At 40.5% G+C, this 12,475-nt stretch overlaps 1 protein-coding gene across 1 annotated transcript; it reads right to left on the bottom strand.

The window, feature by feature from the left end:
* Positions 1–6,102: 6,102 nt before the first annotated feature.
* On the bottom strand, positions 6,103–12,054 carry LOC148815923 (avidin-like). The gene is made up of 4 exons (XM_088904725.1): positions 11,971–12,054; positions 11,263–11,467; positions 9,819–9,939; positions 6,103–6,136 (listed from the first exon to the last, which is right to left on the bottom strand). The coding sequence occupies exons 1-4, from the start codon at positions 12,052–12,054 to the stop codon at positions 6,103–6,105; spliced, it is 444 nt and encodes a 147-aa protein (XP_088760851.1).
* Between the last annotated feature and the right edge of the window lie 421 nt (positions 12,055–12,475).

Genomic DNA, 12,475 nt, shown 5'->3' on the forward strand with positions numbered 1-12,475 from the left:
GCGCCACTGAGATGAGGGAGAGAGAGACTGGCAAGGGAGCAACAAACGTAATCCCTGTATTATTAATAAGCCTTGCTTCTGCAACCGTAGTCTACCTTCAGTTTCAATGGTAAAGTATTGCTTATATCTGTGAAACACAGCAAGAGGGAGCTCCTGTCACCTTTCCTCATTTGCACTTAAAGCCACTGATGAGGAAACAATGAGTTGAGTGACTGATAATTTAATCATTTCCCTCTTCAGGGGCACTACAAACACACTTATTAAGAGTCTGCGTCCCTTTTACCAACATGTGTTTGCCCAGATTTTAGTTCGCTTCCCTCTCCAGAATATTTTGCACAGCGCATATCTCAGAACTCTCCATCACTGCAACTCTATGTGCATAAGTAGGAGAAATACAGATGACAACTCTGTTTATGATAAGAACATGAGATTTAGGTGTATTGTATTGTGGTCTGAAAACAATTTTAATTGAACATTAAAATACATTTCATAGTGTTGGATGCTTAAATTCACTATGTATTAAAAATATTATTTTAGTAGTAAGCTAGTGCTCCATTGAAGAATTTCACATTTGATCTTCTGTTCTGCTTAGTACTGTGCTACATTGCAGGAGTCATACTATCTTAGTCTTATACTTTAGTAAAGGACAGCAGCTGTTCCTTTCGGTTCACTGCAATTGAGAATATGTACTGTAGGATGAAGAAAACACTTCGCCTGACAATATCACTACTAGTCACCAACCGCGATTTCTAGGTTAATGAGGTACTGCTCAGATGTCTCACTTGCTCCTCTCTCACTTGAACTTCAGTCTCACAATATCACCATCCACATGACTGCAACCACTGTTGTCTACTGTAAGTCAGGACTTTGTTTGATTCAAGTTGCCAGAGTGAGCAAACATTTTTTATGCAAACATAATTCTGTCCAAGATTATGTCTGCAATAGAAGTGATCTTCTGTATCCCTTGTTTTTTCAGCAATTAATATAGATTATATTTTTTGTCCACAGCCTGAACGTCTGTACATATTCAACAGTAGTGTTACAGCCAAATCAAGTTCTCTCCACCCATTTCACTTGCCACTGGACTATTTTTAAAAGCCAACTTCAGCACAATGCTAATTTCTCTGAAGAATCAACATCAGCACCAACTAAGCAATGCTTACAATCCCTGTACACAGCCAGCTGTAGGAGAATGTCAGCTGAGATTTGTGATTAATCCAACACATCTTTAACTCTACAAAAGTTGCCTGGCCAATGGGTCTTTGAGTATACATTTTGAAGTTCATTGTAATGTAAAGAACTAAACAAGTATTCCATTCATGTTTGATATAGCTTACAGTATCTTACCATCTTTCGCGGATCAGTCCTATCTGTAGCTGCTTTCTGTCCTGTCTCGGCAATCTCTGTTGGCCTTTGCTTCCTGTCCTGCTTTGCCAATCTCTGTCAGTACTCATCAGTCTCCAAGCCTTCACTGGGCTCTGCTTCCAAATTCTTCAGCCTGTCAGTAAGATGCGGCTTTCCTAACCAGCTTTGATTTAAATCTCCCCAGGCAATTCCAACTGATACAAAAGGAGCTGTTAAAGGCTCTAAAGCTCCTGAGTAAACTATGTAGCGGCAATGCTTGTTAATAAGACAGAATTAAGTGTTGCTGTGCTTTCCTAAATGAGGCCCCATCTCTCTCTTCATCTCTGTGGTGCAGCCACAGAGAAGCTATTCATGCAGGCTGATTTAAAGATGTTTTCTTTTGATAAGGGACAGCTCCCAAATGGGGATGCACTTAGCTAAGCCTGGCTATCATGATCAATGGTCATCCATTGGCGCCTATCTGTCTAGGGAGTGCCCGATGGACATCTGGACTGCATTCCTAAGTGTCAGGAGTAAGTGACTCATATCTCACCTTGATTAACCAATCAGGGACTGGTATGGCCCAGTAACCCACGTGGGTCTCTGATGCCCATTAAACTTTCAGCCAATGAACGAGCTGAAGTTCCTCCAGGTAAAAACAGGCAACACAGAGCTCCCAGTAGGGGTGGACTAATTCTAAAGAGAATTCTAAGGAGAATTCCAGGAGTGCGAGACTATTCTAAAGAATTCCAGGGCAGGACGGCCCAGGAGCAGAAAGGCTCCCAAGGGCAGGACATTCTCGCAGTGTGCCTCCTGACCATCCTGAGACTCAGCCTGGACAACCACGGAATGGCCAGTGTGTCCAAGTGCCAGAACTTTCCTCTGTTCTAAGAGTCTAGAGCGGAGGTTGCCAGAGAGTAACCCGAGGATCCACCCGAGGTTAGCATCAGCAGCAAGCCTCGTGAACAGGTCGGAACTGTGGACAGCTGAATCACTATTCAGAACTAGCGCTTCATCAGGAACGAACCGGTCCTCTTCCTGACTTGCTCGGACCCACAGTCATCTTTTATCCTGTGCACAAACTCTTGCTAGTTAAAGCCAACACTAACTAGCCGGTTTTCAGTGAGCATCAGCAGCGCAGTGTCGCAAGCCGCACAGCACAGCCTGGCACGGACCCAGAGAGCCCGCAGGAGATCTGAATCCCCAGAGATTGGATGAGTATTCAACTTCACTGCATTACAGCTCGAGAATTCAATTGTTATCCCAACCAGTTGATATCAATTTAATTCCTAAGAGTTATGTACTTGTTTTGAGTATCCAATGTAGAAGTTATAACCAAGTTCATTTACGAAACGGTCTAAATGAATGATATACTGAACGTATGTTCTCTTGATATGTGTAACTCTTCGTAACTGACTGAATATATACCTTTTGTATTCTGATAACCCTCTCGATAAGATCTGTTAGGTTTATATGCATATTCTATGTATTAATAAATGTATCCTTGTGTATTAGTACCTGTGTGTGTGCGTTGTTTGAGTTATATCGCATGGTTGGATTCTAAGGCCATTAAAAGAATCAATTTTGTGATTTACTGCTACAATTAATAATTGTCCCAGTAAATGCCCAAACCCTACAGAACTGGTGCCTCGTGAGAGCACACTACAACTAAAACCAACGAAGTGAGCAGGCTGAATTACCAGGCATTATTGATGAAAGACAACTGGAATATAATAAACATGGTGAAGAACCAAATAACAAACCATTCCCAAAACTGGCTGACATTTCAGTTAAAAAGGGAGATGGAAAGGTCACAGAGGAGATGCAGGTTTCTTTTTGCCAAAATGAAAATTAAATACATGCTTGAATGAAAAGTAAATACAACTGTAATTTCAATGATTAGCAGAAATCATACCTAGAAACATCATACACCTTCTTCAAGTAGGGTAATTGAGGAACATTAGGGCACAATTCTCTTTTACATCTCTCTCTCAGTTCTGCATTTTATTTCAGCTTTTTATTTCAGTTCTTTGCCTTAGCATTTCATTGTGGGCTTGCAGTGACTATTTGTGAAATCAACAGGGCCTTTTGAAAGAAAGCTCAGAATATGGTGCAAAAACTTAAGAGTTTGTGTCTTTCCAAACCAATATTCCTCATTGATGGGTCATTGTGGTAGGTGATGTCCAGTAAGATTCATTCTGGAACTGCAATCTGAAAGGTGTTGATTTGGTCATTATGTTGTACCTTGTGGATATACCATATCACATGGTAATAGCCTACAGTATGAATATAGTTATGGACCCAGTTCCTGTATGCATTAAAGGTAACAGGTACCTGTTCTGCACAGATACACAGTTGTGACGTATTTTCTCTATTTCTTTATTATGGACTTCACTTTACATTGGAGAATATTCAATGGAAATTAGATTCTTCACCTGATTGGTGTTTTCAATAATTCAATCCTATTGTTTTTTGTGAATTTGCTGTGGATGTTCCTTTTTGTTCATGATGTAGTTTTGCTGGGAGGTGTACCAATCAACTGTGGGATCTCCCAGAGATAAGTCTAAATATCCTGAACTCATGTAAAGTACATTAGCATCACACAGGTAGACTCCACTTAACTAATTATGTGACTTCTAAAGACAAATGTTTGCACCAGAGCCTATCTGAGTGTGTCATAGCAAATGATATGAGTACTTATGCATTCAGTTGTTTTCTGTTTTATATTTATAATTAATGTAGGAGGATTTATGGAATTCACTCTGACATTATAGTGTTTGTGTCAATCAACAGCAAAAACAATTAAAACATGTGATAGCCACTGTATGATTTTAAGTGTCTTCAAAAAGATTTTACTTTTCCTACTTTGAAGTGTAAATCTGTTTATAGGATTTTTTTATCCAAATGAATTTTCAAAACTGCAGGGTATTCTATTATATTCTTCTATTAAGTCTCACAGAAACTGATAAGCAGCCATGTCACCCTGAAACTGGCAGCCCACTGAAGCTAAGCAGAGTAGGTGTGAGCCTGGTCAGTGCCTGGATGGGAGACCTCCTGGGTAAAACTAAGGTTGCTGCTTTAAGAGGTGTTAGTGGGTCCAACAGGGGACACTCACCCTGTAGTCCATGTGGGTCCTCATGCCCCAGTATAGTGATGTGGACACTATACTGTAAAAAGGTGCCATCCTTTGAATGAGACATAAAACCGAGGTCCTGACCTTCTGTGGTCATTAAAAATTCCATTGTTTTTCTTGAAGGGAGTAGGGGTGTAAACCTGGTGTCCTGGCCAAATTTCCTATTGGCCTTTACCAGTCATTGCCATCTATGAACTGCCTTCCTCACTCTGTTCTCCTCCCCACTGAGAATTGGTGTGTGGGGAGTGGACTGGCGCACTATGGCTGCTGTCACATCATCCAGATGGGGCTGCACATTGGTGGTGTCACATAATCCCTCACAATACCTTAACGATTCCCACTCAAGCAGACACATTACACAATTACCCAATCACTCATGTCGGCACCCAACTATATATGGACTCAATCCCCTGTTCACCACGTTCAGTTTTGGTCTACTTCCCTGCACACTTTAGTACTGCTTTGCAACTTATCTGACATCCCGGTTTTCCGACCTACTAGTTTAAAGGATCTGCGATTTGGATAAGTACTGTTACTTCTTCCTTATACCACAGCCTCAGAGCAGCCCTGGTCCTGCATAAGGGTTTAGTTTCAGCATTTCACCGTAACAGGTGGTAGTGGTGGAGGGGAGTCACTTTTACCTGTAAAGCGCTTTGAGTGTCCAGAAAACTACTATATAAGTGTAAGAAATTATTATTAATAAATTGATGGGAAAAATATTTTTTCTGACACTGCAGTCAAAGTCACAAAGCGATGAATTAAAAAATACAAAATTAATAACTCCAGATATCATTTCAAGTCAAAATGCAGAAATTTCTCTCTAAATTGAGGTTCAGTGGAGGATAACATCATTCTGTGGAATAAAATAAAAGGTACTAGGAGCACATTGTTTAAATCAATATCGGTTATATTAGAGTAAACATATCTTGATATCCTTTACACTTTGATTAAAGCCTATTGACCCACCTTTTGCATGTAAAACCCTTTGGGTGGTGTACTATGGACCATTGCCATATCTGTCCTAAGCAATAAGATCACAGGCACTGTTATTCTCCCCTGTGATATAAATGAACCTAAAGAAACATGAAGGCAATGTTTTTTGTGATGTAATGTATATTTATTTCCATTAGTGAAAGAAACAGGAAAAGGTGGAGAGAAATATGCTAATATAAAGGATTTCAAGGATCAATGTAGAAGAGTTTGTCACTGACAGATGATAGTAGTTCAGGTGGGTAGCTGCGTCAGCATGCGTAGAACTTTCTCTTTGTTCCACTGACAGATGATGTTTAGAAATCCTGGGATACTGTGGCTAGAGACAACTGAAGAGTTATCAGAAGGATCAAGAGACATCTCATTTTATCTAAGTGATTAATAAACTCCGGATCAATAGAGTACAAGTTTGTAAAAGGGTTTTCATCATACATTTAACAGCTCAAATGTTTGTTGGTTCAAGATGCAAGATGTTTAAGTTTTAAATCTTCCTGTTTTCTTCAAGGTGAAACATAAGGTTTTTAAGGCTGATGATTTAGCTTCAGTGTGGTGTAGACTTTGCCAAATGGAAAGCCAAAAGAAAAAGTGGAGCTCCGGTCCGTAGTAATGAATTAGGTTCATTTCCCACTAATATTTCAAGCAAGCCGAGAAAACACGTTTTTGCCAACCCTGGTGTGGAGAAGTGAAAACAAAGTTATTAAAGAGTTCTTCCTAGCATACAATTAAAATTCATGTACTTTAAAATATATGAATGGATACCTTTGACTTTAGTCTGGATGTTTATTTCACTAACATACAGTGCCTTGCGAAAGTATTCGGCCCCCTTGAACTTTTCAACCTTTTGCCACATTTCAGGCTTCAAACATAAAGATATAAATTTTTTATTTTATGTGAAGAATCACCAACAAGTGGGACACAATTGTGAAGTGGAACGAAATCTATTGGATTTTTGAAACTTTTTTAACTAATAAAAAAATGAAAAGTGGGGCGTGCAAAATTATTCGGCCCCCTTGCGTTAATACTTTGTAGAGCCACCTTTTGCTGCGATTACAGCTGCAAGTCGCTTGGGGTATGTCTCTATCAGTTTTGCACATCGAGAGACTGAAATTCTTGCCCATTCTTCCTTGCAAAACAGCTCGAGCTCAGTGAGGTTGGATGGAGAGCGTTTGTGAACAGCAGTTTTCAGCTCTTTCCACAGATTCTCGATTGGATTCAGGTCTGGACTTTGACTTGGCCATTCTGGATACGTTTATTTGTGAACCATTCCTTTGTAGATTTTGCTGTATGTTTGGGATCATTGTCTTTTTGGAAGATAAATCTCCGTCCCAGTCTCAGGTCTTTTGCAGACTCCAACAGGTTTTCATCCAGAATGGTCCTGTATTTGGCTGCATCCATCTTCCCCTCAATTGTAACCATCTTCCCTGTCCCTGCTGAAGAAAAGCAGGCCCAAACCATGATGCTGCCACCACCATGTTTGACAGTGGGGATGGTGTGTTGAGGGTGATGAGCTGTGTTGCTTTTACGCCAAACATATCATTTTGCATTGTGGCCAAAAAGTTCGATTTTGGTTTCATCTGACCAGAGCACCTTCTTCCACATGTTTGGGGTGTCTCCCAGGTGGCTTGTGGCAAACTTTAGACGAGACTTTTTATGGATATCTTTGAGAAATGGCTTTCTTCTTGCCACTCTTCCATAAAGGCCAGATTTGTGCAGTGTAAGACTGATTGTTGTCCTATGGACAGACTCTCCCACCTCAGCTGTAGTTCTCTGCAGTTCATCCAGAGTGATCATGGGCCTCTTGGCTGCATCTCTGATCAGTCTTCTCCTTGTCTGAGCTGAAAGTTTAGAGGGACGGCCAGGTCTTGGTAGATTTGCAGTGGTCTGATACTCCTTCCATTTCAAGATGATCGCTTGCACAGTGCTCCTTGGGATGTTTGAAGCTTGGGAAATCTTTTTGTATCCAAATCCGGCTTTAAACTTCTCCACAACAGTATTACGGACCTGCCTGGTGTGTTCCTTGGTCTTCATGATGCTCTCTGCGCTTTCAACAGAACCTTGAGACTATCACAGAGCAGGTGCATTTATACAGAGACTTGATTACACACAGGTGGATTCTATTTATCACCATCAGTCATTTAGGACAACATTGGATCATTCAGAGATCCTCGCTGAACTTCTGGAGTGAGTTTGCTGCACTGAAAGTAAAGGGGCCGAATAATTTTGCACGCCCCACTTTTCATTTTTTTATTAGTTAAAAAAGTTTCAAAAATCCAATAGATTTCGTTCCACTTCACAATTGTGTCCCACTTGTTGGTGATTCTTCACATAAAATAAAAAATTTATATCTTTATGTTTGAAGCCTGAAATGTGGCAAAAGGTTGAAAAGTTCAAGGGGGCCGAATACTTTCGCAAGGCACTGTAGACAATGAAATTACCTTTTATGCAAAACTCAAACAAAATCTTGTGCATTGTGGAGTGAATTTATATTCTATGAAAGACAGAATACTGGCATTACTTTCTCTATTTGACATAAATATTAGTGGTTACAGCATTCACAGTTCTGAAGACCAGGGCCACTGGTGGTTGATGTGGTCTCAGGATGGTGAGAACACTGCCCAGATCTGGGCCATGACTCCTGTCTTGTTCCACAGAGGAGGAGATCTGAGTCACCTGATTGTTCTTCCATGAGCCAAGCGCCTTTGGAATCTCTGTCTGTGATGACTTGAACAGCACAGTGGTTTCACAAACCCAGATAGGAGCAGAATGTACAATTCCATTGTGTTTTAAAAATGTCACATATTTATCATTTTAACAGATTTAAATTAATTTCCATACTTTTAATTGGGAAGACAGTTTCTATTTTAATTTGTTGAAGTGTGATCCCACAATTTCAGAAGTACCATCTAACCAAAACTTCCAAGAGCAGTTACTAACATGGTGTCCCGATTGTAAACCCCTCCTCTTAAGGACACTCCAGCCCTTCATTGTTTAGTGCTTATCTCCTGCACCTGCCTCCGGTTCCTGTCCCCCGTGCTATAAATAAAGACGTCCTGCTAATCTGGGCTCAGCTTTGGAAGATGGACGCCCAGGAGCCCCACCTACCTGAGAGTCCAGGAGCAACTCAACGGCATAGGCTTCATAATGGCGTCCTGACCTTCTGGGTCCAGGACTGGGAGCGTTTCGTCCCTTTACCCCCCTTTTATTCCCCCGACCCTTCGCCGGATCCCACTCTGGCTTTTAACTCAGGATATTCATACGGACTCCCTTGGACTAGTTTGCCTCAGACACGTCCTAGCCTTTTTCCCCGTGTTTTCTCACTCCTGTCCAGATTGTGCTGTCTACATAGGGTCCTGAATGAATGCTTTGTGACAGAAAGCTGAGCCAACACCAGTACCCCACGGGCAGCACCCCGGTAGCCGGGGACTCCATCTGGTTTTATTTTTCCTTGTTTTTTGTTTAGGGCTTCGGAGCCGCTCTGAAAAGGAGGGGGCTACTGTCATGATTGTAACTCCATCTTTTAAGGACGCTCAAGCCCTTCCTTGTTTAGTGTTTATCTCCTCCACCTGCCTCCGGTTCCTGCCCCCTATGCTATAAAAGCCAGACGTTCCTGCCAATCTGGGCTCAGCTTTGGAAGATGGATGCCCGGAAGCCCACCTACCCGCAAGTCCAGGAGCGACTCGATGGCATAGGCTTCATAACGGTGTCCTGACCTTCTGGGTCCGGGACTGGGAGTGTCTGGTCCCGTTACTCCCCTTTTATTCCCCCGACCCTTTGCCGGATACCACTCTGGCTTTTAACTCCATTAGTCTCTCTCAGGATGGATGGATCACCCGGCTTTGGAGTTTGGCTTCAGTCAGGATATTCGTACGGACTCCCTTGGACTAGTTTGCCTTGGACACACCCCCCTGAACACCAGCGCACCTTGGACACGCCCCCTGTTTTCCTTCTAGCCCCTATCCTAGCCTTTTTCCCCGTGTTTTCTCACTACTCTCCGGATTGAGCTGTCTACATAGGGTCCTGAAAGACGCTTCGTGACACATGGAATGTATTGTACCTATAGGCAAGTGTTTTCAATTGGAACTGTTAGTAACTGGAACAATCTAGAGGGGGAGTCTGATACCTGTCTGCATTTAGGAGAGTCTGCAAAAGTCTGCAAAAAGTGTTATAATCTGATATGTTTTTGGAGTAGCAGAAGTCTCTTATTAGCTAATTAGCCTCTACTTAATTATTATTATTATTATTATTGTTTAATAATATGTTATAAAGATACATTATTATACATTATATAATATATATTGTATATAATATGCTGATAATCTCCTCCAGAGATTTCAATGCTCTGCCCACCTACCGGGTTTGTGCCCAATCCTCTCCTTCAGCAGTGGCCTTCCCTCTCAGCAGCCACATGGTCTCCAGGATCTCAGTGCCTTTCTCATCCATAAAGCACTGCCCAACCCAGGCTGTCACTGAATCTGCAAAACAGAAAGGTCAGCAGTAGAGCGTGTGCTTGTTTCATGATAGGTAAACACACATTGTCCTTACAGCAGTATTTTAATTGGGGCTTATTTGTTATCCATGTGATCTTCTTGTGTTGGAATTGCCATATCCTACTATGAACACACAAGTTATGACTCCATGTTGGGCTGGACAGCTTATGGAGTTCGTTGCAAAAGGACTAAAATTAGAAGTGTTTCTCTCTACATTATTAATTTAGTCCAATGGAGGTGCCACAGAATCTGTGTCTTAAAAAAAAACATACCAGAATTATAATTGCAAATGCATAATACCAATAAGCAATTCTATTTTGTAAAATATTTTGGTTTATTTTTTAAAACTGCATAGAAATGTTGGAGTGTAAATGATAAAATACCTATACTGTACCTATATAAAATATAAAATACCATCTGCCACTCTTCCTTTTCAGAACATAAGCCACTCCATCAACTACTTAGGACTGGAAACCTCTGTTTATTCCATAACCATCGATTCACATTAATCTTGTTCCAAACATTAAACATGTCTCCCTTTCTCACATATCCCCAGAATTCACACAAAAAAGCCTTTCAAATGTACTCTTTGTAATGGAGAGAAGAAATTCACAGTATATGGCCTGAGCAAATTCAGACAATGATGTACTGCTTCACTTTCACCACAACACTTGATCTCTTCCCAAGGACATCAAAGTAAGCATCTCCATTTATACTCATTTTATACTCATCTGAAGTATATTCCAGACCTCAGTGCTGCTATACATGATAGGCACCATCAGCTGCAACAGAATATGTTTAATCAGCTGCTAATACACATCCAATAATATACACATACATTTACAGATCACCTAGACAACACTGTATGTGCCCAGCAATGTAAACTGTAGAAGCTTCACCTGTGGAATGTGCCCTGCCATTTATGAAACAGGCAGACAAAAAAAGTATTTAACTTTGCACAGAAAAAGCAGCAAAATAGCTGATAAATTCATTACTATAACATCTGCTTGAGTGCATACATTCTTAAGTATGAAGGATGCCTCTGTAACCTGATGACACCGGTGTTTCTCTATGTCTTTCAAGGACAATTTTTCAGATCAAGTTTTAAAAAAAGAACCAGAAGTTAAATGAAAGAGTTAAATGAATTTAATTGACCTTCCTATAGTTAACATTTGAAACAAAAATTGATGCAATTTCCTGGTCATCTCAGTTCCCAACAAGAGCCACAGACTTGAAACTAGTTAAGACAGCTTTGTGCAAACACAATCAAACAGTGAAAGATGTCTGCAGTAAATAAAAGTGACTTACCCATAAAAGTCCAATTAACAATAAACCCGAATACTGGCTGGGTATAGCCCTGTTGTATGTATCCAGAAAGAGGAGATTCCTTGATGTCCACTGGCTGTGTGCTCACAGCAGTGAAGTAGGTGCCAGTGAAGAATCCAGCTTTGTTGATGTTCTTCACAGTCATGTTGGAGCCAAGCTCATTCTTCCAATGCCCTTCCAAACAGCACTGAAATGAAAAAAGTGAAAAGTGTTGCTTTTACGTTTGTTACACATGGTCAGCTATGTAGCCTGTGGTTTTAGATGGGCATCTAATTCACTCCAAAGCTTCAAAATTCACCTAAGGAAATCCTCTTTAATTGAATATTGAATAAATATTTTAATCTGGAAATACCAAGCACACAATCTTGTTGTAAAAAAACAAATAAATTAAACTGTACTATAGTTAGAAATATTCTTCTGGCCACTGAACACTTTAGGAGTTAACACTAAACACCTAATTTATTAATGTGCATTACTATTCTGTAATGTTTGTTTCCTGCACTGTGCTGTGAATCACTTTTTATTGATGCAGTTTTTATTGTTACCTTTTTCCTGCTCTATGCTCAGTGTGTATAAGAATTGGATGCATTGTTTACATCTATAGACAAAACATGATTGTGATAAAATGATAAAAATAACATAACTTCCAGGATAAAGAGCTCAGGATTAGAACGTGAGCTCATATCTTACCTTTGGTTGAAGGAATGCAAGTCCAGTTGTTTGACAAAGACAAAGACAAAGACAAAGACAGCAGAGAAAAATCTTGCTACTCATACTAAAGGAAGAAGGGATATTCTTTGGAAGCTGAAAGTGAACAGTCTGCTGTGTCAGTGCCAACTGCAGTGTGTGTAATGATGTGTACACCTGTGTCTTTATACTCTTGTGAATGTCAGAGTTGAACTGCAGAGCTTACAGTAACTAAATACCATTACTGTATTTCCTGTAGAATCATCAAACGAAATCCAGTTTGGCCTGTTTTTGCAATTTTAAAAGACTAAGAAACTGTTCAGAATTACAGTACACTACAGCAACTCATCTCTGCATTGCATAATCTGTTACCAGATATTACTTTATAGGACATGTCATGATCGTAATCCCTCCTCTTTAGGGCTCCCCGTCTCTTTCACCTTTTAGTTGATTATGTGTACCTGCCTTCTATCCTGCCCCTCCTTATTTAAGCCAGACACTCTCATTA

This window comes from Atractosteus spatula, chromosome 24 (assembly GCF_055471065.1).
Source record: "Atractosteus spatula isolate fAtrSpa1 chromosome 24, fAtrSpa1.hap1, whole genome shotgun sequence".
Lineage (NCBI taxonomy): Eukaryota > Metazoa > Chordata > Actinopteri > Semionotiformes > Lepisosteidae > Atractosteus > Atractosteus spatula.